The 11060-nt window shown below is 37.4% G+C and overlaps 1 protein-coding gene across 1 annotated transcript in view; it reads left to right on the top strand.

The window, feature by feature from the left end:
* Window positions 1-10596, top strand: part of Hira (histone cell cycle regulator-like protein) — a 127366-nt gene extending 116770 nt beyond the window's left edge. Inside the window, exons 14-16 of the mRNA XM_089098002.1 lie at window positions 732-883; window positions 1696-1778; window positions 10400-10596. Of these exons, the coding sequence (XP_088954128.1) occupies window positions 732-883; window positions 1696-1778; window positions 10400-10516 (352 nt within the window). The 3' untranslated portion in view covers window positions 10517-10596. The remainder of the gene's footprint in view (window positions 1-731; window positions 884-1695; window positions 1779-10399) is intronic.
* The last annotated feature ends 464 nt before the right edge of the window (window positions 10597-11060 follow it).

The following is an 11060-nucleotide window of genomic DNA, read 5'->3' as shown; positions in this document are numbered from 1 at the left end:
CTTACCCTTTAGATGTACGATGGGACCCCGCATAGGTTAAATTTATACAAACAGCCACAAAAATTATATTAATTAATAAAAGATCTTGTCTCTGAACGGACAGCGTAATAAAATTGAAATCTTCTCAGAATAAGTCTTTACAAGATAAATGCATGTAAACATGATGTCTCTGGTGTCTAAATAAATGAGTTATACTCATATAATTTAGAATATACTTAATATAGAATGTAGAAATATGTACGGTATAGAATATTGAATTATATAAAATATAAATTTAGAATAATTTAGAGTATAGAAAAAGCAGTACAGTACGTAATCAGGTGAGCAGCAACCAAGTATCAAACAGCCAATGGTGCTAATAGAGAATCACACCTATATACCCTGCCTCGCCTGCTTCAAATACTTTAGGAAAGCTTTGGTGGTGGCTAGGAAGAAAACGTATAAGGGGCTCACTAAAACACCGTGTCTGTATTCTGTTATAAATGAATTCGTTTGCGGTTACACATGTTGCCAATGGTGGCTGAAAAGTGATAAGTTACCATGGTAAAAAGGGGGGGATGCCTGAAATGACATTCGTTTTGCGTTTTCCTCTTGATTGGACGTACATATCCTCAACTTTAACAAGCTTTAAAGGGTAAACTACCATCCTCTCTCCAACGTGCAGTATCATTAGTTGTGTTTTGTAACGCTACATGTGTTGTGTGCCCTTATTGTTGTGTTTTATTTACCAGGTCTAGGTCAACTATTAGATGTTCAACTGAAGTTCAAACAGCCTGTACTCAATCTTACTTAGAGCATCAAGTTTGCGCTAGCTTGGCAATTGAGTCACCTGGTGAATATAGAGCCTGGCTTCTTGCTCTTGTCAAGCATCTGACAACAACAGGTTTGTTTCAGTTTTTTTGGCATTTGTTTTGGTAAAGATCTGTAAAAAAAGGAATTGAACAGACTGCACATATACATATATGTTTGATAACAGTTCTTTGGCCTTCTCTGCAAGACTTCTCACCTTAAATTTGCCTTCTCCTCCCCCCTCCCCGCATAATGTACAATTTTGAAACAAACTGTTATATTCTTAATTTTTTTGCATTCTGGTAATATTATTGTTCTATTGTAAAATGATCAGCTATTCCAGTAGTTGTATCTGTGCAGGAAGGTAGGCAGGGGCTGGCCTCCGCCTCCCTTATGAAACACTTTGATTTTCACATATTTTATATAATTATCTATGGCTCACCTGTTTTGTCTGTTTCTGGCAATTTATCCCTCTTCCACTTAAAAAAGACCTTCACATGTGAAAAGACCATGTGTGTAGTCTTGATCGATCAATTTATGTCATTTCATATTTGCCTGTTGCGGTGGAACTGGACAATTTCAGAAAATAAGTATTATGTGTATGAAGTAACCATAAAACGGATTCATTAACCTTTTTTTTTTTTTTTTTTTTTTTTTTTTTTTTTTTTTTTTTTTTTTTTAGCCTCTTTGACCCTTATTAATTTCTTGTGGCTCTGAATTGTCAGTAAAACGGTGGTTTACCATTGTGAAGACACGTACGATATTAGCCAAAAATAGGAATAAGGCTTAACTGCTTATCCCTTGCTTCTAGCAGAATTTTCTTCAATCTATTGGATTGAGCCCAAACTAGCTCAGAAACGTAGCTATGTTCATTCTTTCTAAAGTATAGACCTTTCTGCTTTTTAGCCATGGAGCATCGCCTACGGAGCATATGCCGAGATCTACTTGGACCAATGTACATATCACCTGCTTGGAGTCCTGAAATTCTGGTAAATCCTGATGTTATTATTCATGTACATAATAGGGCTGCTACTCTTAGTGTATTAGACTCCAATAATTTCAATTTTTGATCTCGCTTATGTTTTCTTTTCGGCAAAGACCCTGCAAATACCTTTTTTTTTTTTTTTTTTTTTGTAGCTTGTATAGCTGACAATTGAGAAGACTGAGTCTTGCAAACTTAAGGATCTGGTATGTCGACAAACTTCTCTGTTACGGAAGCCTAAGTAATTTATTGCAAAAAACTTTGCCACTTGAATTTGAATAGTTTTCTGGTTTTCGCTACAGTTTGAAGACTCTTCTTGCACGCCTTGAGAGGAAAGGTCGCTTTTTATCGTTTTTTTTTTTTTTTTTTGGTAAATTTGCCTATTATGTTATATATGGTAAATTATTTGGTAATTTATCTTTAGTTGTCTGACTTTTGAGTGCTAGTGGGATTTCTGATTTGTGGCTCTAGGGAATTTGACTGCACGTGGTTTTCGTTGATTCGGGGAAGTTACGTCTGGTTCCAACGCTGCTTTGCCTTCAAGTATAATAGAGTCAAACATACATAACAAGAATTTGAAAGTTGCAAGTGCCATATTAGTACTTTAGGTGTCATCACGGAAAAGTTTTGATAACAAGTCCTTTTTTTACTATGATTCATCAATAGAGCAGTTTTGTAATTTTTTACGACCGCATAAAAGACATTAAATAGGAGTGCTGTGGCCTATCACCTTGTACTTATTCATGAACCGATGTCCCCAACTCTGATAGTGCTAATATCAGGAAATGTAACAAAAAAGCTGCCAATCAAGAGTCCGATAATGTTTAATAAATTTTATCCCAGGATCAGTACTTTTGAAGAAGAATTACTCCCTGGTGTTACAGTTATTTCGCGTCCAGTTTACCTGAAGTTTGTCTTTTTCTCGCTGAACAGCAGTTTTCAAGAAGTAGTAGGTTTGCTTAACTGCTCTAGAGGAGCAATCATCTTGTAAATTCTACAGCTCAAGTTGCAGGTGTGGCTCTTGTCCCTTTGCTGTTGCAGCAAAAAGATCCATGTAAAGCTCTAAACCTCCTAGTTTCAAGGTTTTACTCGATTTAAGTCCTCTTTGGAATTCCTCAATAATTTTTCTATGTATGACCAACTCGACGCGGCGCTGATTATAGACAGCAAGGGAATTTTGTTGGGTGGGTTCCATAACTCAATTGTTATTAATGATAATTGTTTTGCTTCAAGAGGATAAGTTTATTGTGATTTGCCATTTGAGGCTGAAGATACGAATAAAGAGTTAAAGACCATTAATGATAGAGTTCTGGAACCTTTACAAAATAGGAATTGCCACTTTTCTATGGTACCAACTCTTTCGTTACTGCTTTTGATTTCCGTTTAAAGGAGCTCTCTCCCCATATGCTGTGACAAATACTTCCATATGACCATCCCCAGAGGGTAAAAAAAGTAAACAAAGAAAAAAAAGACTAAACATTGGTTATGAAATTTCTAAAAAAAAAAGCTCAAAATTTCGTTTTTTTATGTAAGATCTAAAAACTTTTGTAATTGGGCTCTTGGATATTTTGAATACTACTACTACTACTAACAACTCACCGCAGCGCCAAGCCGCCTGAGGCCAACACAGCTACGCACGCTCCTCCTCCACCCCAATCTGTTCAAAGCCTCCCTTTTTACACCCGCCCACGAAGTTCCCATTTCCTTTAAATCTTCCTTTATGACGTCCTCCCACCCCAGACGGAAACGACCAGTTTTCAGTTTAGCCCTAGAAGGTTGGCCGAAAAGAACAATCTTCGGCAATCTGTCATCCTTCATTCGCACAACGTGTGCGAAGACCACCCCAGACGAGGACGACCTTCTTTCCGTTAGAGCCTTAGACGATTGGCCGAAAAGGACAACCAATGGCAATCTGTCATCCTTCATCCGCAGAACTCGCCCTAGCCACCTCAACCTTTCTTTCATTATAGCCCTAGAGAGCGGTATTGAACCACATTTTTCGTATAGCCTATTGTTTGAAATACGGTCAGTCAGCCGGGTACCCAGAAAAATCCTTAAGCAATTTCTCTGGAATACATCTAGCAAATCTTCATCCGCTAGTCGCAGCGTCCATGCTTCAGAGCCATATTTGACCACTGTCATCACTGTAGCTCCTAATATTCTAATCTTGGTTTGCAGACTTATCTTCCTATTCTTCCAAACCTTTTTTTAACTGTGAAAAAACACCCTGAGCCTTGGCTATTCTACTTTTAACATCTTCACTGCTCCCACCATTTTTACTAATAATGCTACCAAGGTAAGTGAAACTGCCCACCTGATCAATCTTTTCATTACCCAATGTCACCTTTTCATCTTCACTTATTCCTAGCCTTAGTGAATTAGTCTTCCTAGCACTAATTTTCAAACCAATTCTAGCACCCTGAACTCGCAAAACCTCTAAAACTTCATTCATTTTGCTCACACTTTCATCTAGGGTGCTTAAATCACCAGCATAATCCAAGTCCAGGAGACTTTTCCCTCCCCATTTGATTCCGTGATATCCCATTGCCTTTTCTGTGCTCTTAAAAACAAAGTCCACCAAGCTGCTAACCTCATTTCCTACCTTAACCGCAACAGTGTTATTCTCGTACACAGCACTAATCGCTTTAATGTATTTGTCTGATATACCACACAAGGATAAAACTTTTACTAAGGCTCTTCTATCAATAGAATCGAACGCTTGCTCATAATCTATAAAACTGAGGACCAAAGGGGTTTGAAAATTCAGGCACTTCTCAATTATTAGCCTAAGAGTGAAAGTTTGGTCGACAAATCCTCTACCTTTTCTAAGACCACATTATTTTTCTCTTAAAACTTTGTCTACGGTATCTCTCAGTCTAAAAAGTATTATGTTACTAAGTAATACCCTACTTACAGAAACTAATGCCTCGATAATTAACAAACTCACTTTTATCACCTTTCTTTTACAGTGGATTAATTAAGGTTTTCATAGAATCGCTATGTACTTCGACTTTTTATAAACTCATATTCATTATATTCAATAGCTTATTTCTAACCTCAGAGCCTACCTATTTAAGAAGCTCCTTTACCACACTATCAGCACCTGAAGCCTTATTATTTTTTAATCGTTTTAGCACTGTCGCTAATTTTTCCTCACAAAACAAATCTTCCTTCACATCCAAGCTATCACAAAATTTTTCATTTTCCTCTATATCTTTTCCTGCAACTCATCTCGGTTAAGCAAATTCTCAAAATGTTTGGCACATCTCTCTTTAGTTTTTTCCTTATCTCTAATTGCGGCCCATTCCTATCTTTAACTGGACCAAGTCCAGATTGACTACTCCCTCTCAATTTGTTAACATGCCAGTACAATATTTTACTATTATGCCGTCTAGCTGCATATTCTAGATCCTTGGCAATTTTATCCATGGCCTCCACTTATCACGCCTCCTTAGTCCATATTTTAATGTTTTCTCCACTTTTTTTACATTCCTTTTGTTTTCATATGATCTATCACTCAGATGATTCTTGTACAAGTCATTTCTTCCTTCTATTAAACATAAAGCTTTTTTACTAATATTCTTTACTGCAGTCCTAGCTTTCTTCCCTAATACACTTTCAGCAACTTCACAAATTATTTTTCTAAAATTATTCCAACCATCTTCCACATTATCAAATTTTTGAACTCTCAAGTTTAGTATTCAACTGTTCCTGGAAAGTTTCTCTCAAATTCTCATCCTGGAGTCTACCAACATCATAACTTCCCGGGAGGTAGTTACCCTTCCGATATTTCAGCTTTAAATTAACCCTTGACACTCATAGATGATGATCTTCACTTTTAACATCAATAACGGCACTCCTAAATAACCTAGTATCTTGTATTGATCCTGGCAGTATTCGGTTTACTGTAACATTATCAATAAGATTTGCTGTCTTACCATCACGTGAATGCCATGTTAACTTGTGAACCATTTTATGACCAAACACCGTATTGGTTATTACTAGATTGTTATACCTACAAAATTGCAAAAGTCTGTATCCATTACTGTTTTCTTTTCCTACACCAAATTTACCTAGGCTAGGTAGGCTAGGTACCTAGGCCTAGGCTAGGGATACCATCTATCCCTATTTCTACCAACCTGGGCGTTAACGTCTCCCAGTAATAACATCATATTTCTACCTGGGACCCTGTCTATTTGCATGAGTAATTCAAATTTAGTGAATTTTATTTATTTTAAAGTTTTAAAAATCTTTAAGTTTAATAGAAAGGAGAAAGGACTTGTACAAGAATTATCTGAGTGATAGATCACATGAAAACAAAAGAAATGTAAAGAAAGTGGAGAAAGCATTGAAATATGAACTAAGGAGGTGTGAAGTGGAGGCCATGGATAAAATTGCCGAGGATTTAGAAGATGCATCTAGACGGCATAATAGTAAAATATTGTACTGGCACGTTAACAAATTGAGAGGTAGTAGTAAATCCGGACTTGTCCCAGTTAAAGATAGGAATGGGGTGGCAATTAGCGATAAGACAAAAGCTAAAGCGAGATGGGCCGAACATTTTGAGAATTTGCTTAACCGAGATAGAGTTGCTGGAAAAAATATAGAGGAAAATGAATAAGTTTGTGATACCTTGGATGTGAAGGAAGATTTGTTTTGTGAGGAGGAATTAGAAACAGTACTAAAAGGATTAAAGAATAATAAGGCTCCAGGTGCTGATAGGGTAGTAAATGAGTTTCTTAAATATGGTGGCTCTGAGGTTAGAAATAAGTTATTGGAGATTATGAATATGATTTTTGAAAAAGGGGAAGTACCTAATGATTTTAGGAAAACCTTAATTAAGCCACTTTATAAGAAAGGTGATAAAAGTGAGTGTGGTAATTATCGAGGCATTAGTCTGGTCTCTGTAGGTAGCAAATTGCTTAGTAATATGATACTTTTTAGACTGAGAGATGCCGTAGACAAAGTTTTAAGAGAAGAGCAGTGCGGTTTTAGAAAAGGTAGAGGATGTGTTGACCAAATTTTCACTCTTAGGTTAATAATTGAGAAGTGCCTAAGTTTTCAAACACCTTTGGTCCTCAGTTTTATAGATTACGAGCAAGCGTTCGATTCTGTTGATAGAGGAGCTTTAGTAAAGGTTTTATCCTTGTATGGTATACCAGACAAATACATTAAAGTGATTAGTGCTATGTACGAGAATAACACTGCTGCGGTTAAGGTAGGAAATGAGGTTAGCAGCTGGTTTTGTATTAAATCAGGAGTTAAGCAGGGTTGTGTTCTATCCCCCTTTATATGGATTATTTTGATGGACTTTGTTTTAAGGAGCACAGGAAAGGCAATGGGAGACCACGAAATCAAATGGGGAGGAAAAAGTCTCCTGGACTTGGATTATGCTGATGATTTAAGCATCCTAGATGAAAGTGTGAGCAAAATGAATGAAGTTTTAGAGGTTTTGCGAGTTCAGGGTGCTAGTATTGGTTTGAAAATTAATGTTAGGAAGACCAAGTCACTAAGGCTATGAATAAGTGAAGATGAAAAGGTGAGATTGGGTAACGAAAATATTGATCAGGTGGGCAGTTTCACTTACCTTGGTAGTATAATTAGTAAAGATGGCGGGAGCAGTGAAGACGTTAAGAGTAGAATAGCCAAGGCTCAGGGTGTTTTTTCACAGTTAAAAAAAGTCTGGAAGAATAGGAAGATAAGTCTTCAAACCAAGATTAGAATCTTAGAAGCTACAGTGATGACAGTGGTCAAATATGGCTCTGAAGCATGGACGCTCCGAAAAGCGGATGAAGATTTGCTAGATGTTTTCCAGAGAAATTGCTTAAGGATTGTTCTGGGTACCCGGCTGACTGACCGTATTTCAAACAATAGGCTATACGAAAAATGTGGTTCAATACCGCTTTCTAGGTCTATAATGATAGAAAGGTTGAGGTGGTTAGGGCATGTTGTTCGGATGAAGGATGACAGATTGCCGAAGATTGTTCTTTTCGGCCAGCCATCTGGGGCTAAACGGAAGGCAGGTCGTCCCCATCTGGGGTGGGAGGACGTCATAAAGAAAGATTTAAAGGAAATGGGAACTTCGTGGGCAGGTGTAAAAAGGGAGGCTTGGAATAGATTGGGGTGGAGGAGGAACGTGCGTAGCTGTGTTGGCCTCAGGCGGCTTGGTGCTGCGGTGAGTTGTTAGTAGTAGTAGTAGTAGTATTACTATCGACAATGGTCAATCACATCATCAGATTCAGCACATCAGAGAACCCTACTTTAGATGTTTCAAGTTTCTGCATTGTATCGAATTAACGACGCTTCTTGACTACTAAGGCTCTTGCGTCGGCCCTACAGTATGTTGCAATAGCTGGGTTCGATCTCTGGGTCCCGCATGACCGAGTAAAGATCAAACCCACTGCGCCACCACATGACAAGTCTCAAGTTTCTGTCTACGAAAATGTGGAATTTTATATTTTTACCAGAAGAAAGATCAGAGATGCAAGTTTATTTGTTTGTTTTTTATTTTTCCCCGGGGAATCGTATCTAACCAATGGTCCAAGAAGGTCGGGAGAGGGCTCACTCAGACGGAAATTAAAATTTCTAGTGCCTTTGATGTAACCACAATGATGGGAGGGCAACTATCCCCTCTCCTACGCCCTTTTTCCCAAAAAACATCTGATGAAGATTTTGAGATATTCATTTATCAGCATAGTTGAAAGGTCCAATAACTATCCTTCTAGGGATGACATGACCCCTAGCAGCCCCTGGAAAAAGGGCTGTAAGTTTCGCCTGTTGCCCATTGTCTCCAAATAGTATTTTTTATTGGGAAATATATGGACATTTTTTGGGGAGAATTCTCTGGTGGGGGGGGGATTAACATTGCATATCATCTTCAATCATTCTAAACATATTCAAAATTTCTTTTGTAATATGTCAATAACCAAGTCTAAGACTGATTTATTGTAAATGTTAAAAATCAGTGTAAAGTAGATCCAGACGACGCAGGATATCAAAATAAAATTTTGAGTTTTTATTGACATTGATCGCTCTATGTCTACAGTTCGCAGTCACAAACTGTTTGATTCTTTCAAGTGGAAGGGAGACTAACCCCCTCAACCCCTTTCAGTTTCTACTGACAGTGATTGTTCTATGTCTACAGTTAGCAATCACAAAGTGTTTGATTCACTGTGTACTCAAATGGAAGGGAGGCTACCCCCTCAACCCCTTTTGTTGTATTCAGATTTTATTCTTGCATATGAATGCTTCGAAGATTATAGCATCCTAAAGTAGGATTCCTTTGAGCGGCAATCTTAGATTTATTGATTGAATAGATACCAGATAATGTAAGAAAGTCATTGCAGTATGTGAGCAGCAGAACATTAATCTTTGGTTGCAAGAATAGTGGAATTTTAAAGAACACAAACCATAGACAAAGCTCCAGATGAAAAACATAGGAAACCTTAGTTCAGATCATGGAAGAAATTAAATTAAAAAAAACAAGATTTTTCAACTGAAAGTAAGGAGCAACGTTAAAACTTAAAATGAACAGAAATTAATACGAATATGAGGGAGTTCGCCCCCTAGTCAATACCTCGCTCTTTGCGCTAAAGTTAGAATTTTGTTCAAATTCATTAAGAATGACCCCGGAATCACAAAGGTCGTTTAATTAGAATAGTTCTTTTGAAAGTACTAACAAAAACTTTAGCGTAAAGAGCGAGGTATTGACTAGGGGGTTAATCCCTTCGTATACGTAATAATTTCTGCTCGTTTTTAGTTTTAATGTTGCTCCTTACTTTCAGGTTACACCCCCCCCCCCCCACCAATCGGAATAATCCCTACTGAAAACTTCTGAATACTTCCCAATAACTAACACTATATGTAAACAATGGGCAAAGTTCATAACTTGCAGCCCTTCCCCAGGGGACTGTACGGGATTAAGTCATCCTCAAAGACGTATTTATTAAGATTTTCTACTATGCTGAACAAAATGGCAATCTCAAAATTTTAATCGGGTGACTTTGGGAAAAACGAGCGTGGGAGAATGCCTAGTTGTCCTCCAATTTTTTGGTCATTTAAAAAGGGCGATAGAACTTTTAATTTCCGCTCGAATGAGCCCTATTACGATATTCTAGGACCATGGATCGATACGATCACCCCTGGAAAAAAAAAACAAATAAACACGCATCCGTGATTTTTCTTCTGGCAAAAAAATACAAAATTCCACATTTTGGCAGATAGGAGCTTGAAACCTCTACAGCAGGGTTTTCTGCTATGCTGAATATGATGGTTTGATTTTCATAATATATTTGAAATCAGCATAAAAATCCGGTTCTTTTGATGTATCTACTGGTATCAAAATTCAGTTTTTTTTAGAGTTTTGGTTACTATTGAGCCGGGTCGCTCCTTACTTACAGTTCGTTACCACGGAACCAAAATTACATGATATCGTTCGTTTGGAATAAATTAATACGCGTGTGATGACAGCTTGGGCCTTTGACTCTCTTTGTTGGTGTCTGTTTTTTGTGCTCTCTTTTGCACCTTATAGTGGCTATATGCCGCCTTTCTCCAACATTTAATGATTACTAACAGCAATGCCTGAAAGTGTCTAACATTAAGGTAGTTAATAATTCTTTATAATTGCAGGGACTGTCCAAGCATAGTTTGTTGAAAGAAATATTGGTCATCATTCTACCGCAAGTAAGACTGCAAAGGCTATATACTGAATTTGCTGAGCAACTTCGACTGGGCTCAGGTCGATAGTAGATTTTTTTTTTTTTTTTTTTTTTGTTCTTTATCTTGATCAGTTTTTTGTATTTTTGTGATTTTAGATGAGCAATAGATTTTTTTTTTACTTTTTGGCTGCATAATATTGTGTTTTTCTTTTCTGGATATTTTGGCCGTGGTTGCACTTTTTTTGGTTCAGTAGTTTTGCTATTTTTAGCGTAAATGTTTGCACAGGATGTTTGTTTACATTGCAAATCAAACCAGACCTTCTGAAGTGTTGCATAAATTTAGCCCTTTTTATGGATGCAAAAACAAGAATGTAGCCCCTCCATCACAGAGGCTCGATCAAGAAAGGAAACTTGACTTTATACCACAAAAGATGTAGACTGGGTTTTGTTGAAACATATAGCCAGCCCGCCTAATAATTAGAATAATAGAGAGAGATTTTTATACCTTTATATTACCCTCTTCCACAGAGGATGAATCAGGTCCAAAGCATAAAAAGGCACAACTATAAGCGTAGCTCTTATTTGCCATCTAATTGGGTTTGACTCGACATCCTCTTCCAGCAGAAGTGCTT

The sequence above is a fragment of the Artemia sp. Qi Xiang Cuo genome, chromosome 12 (assembly GCF_049724085.1).
Source record: "Artemia sp. Qi Xiang Cuo chromosome 12, ASM4972408v1, whole genome shotgun sequence".
NCBI lineage: Eukaryota > Metazoa > Arthropoda > Branchiopoda > Anostraca > Artemiidae > Artemia > Artemia sp. Qi Xiang Cuo.
The sequence above is the reverse complement of the archived record's forward strand: the minus strand, read 5'-3'. Positions and strand labels throughout refer to the sequence as shown.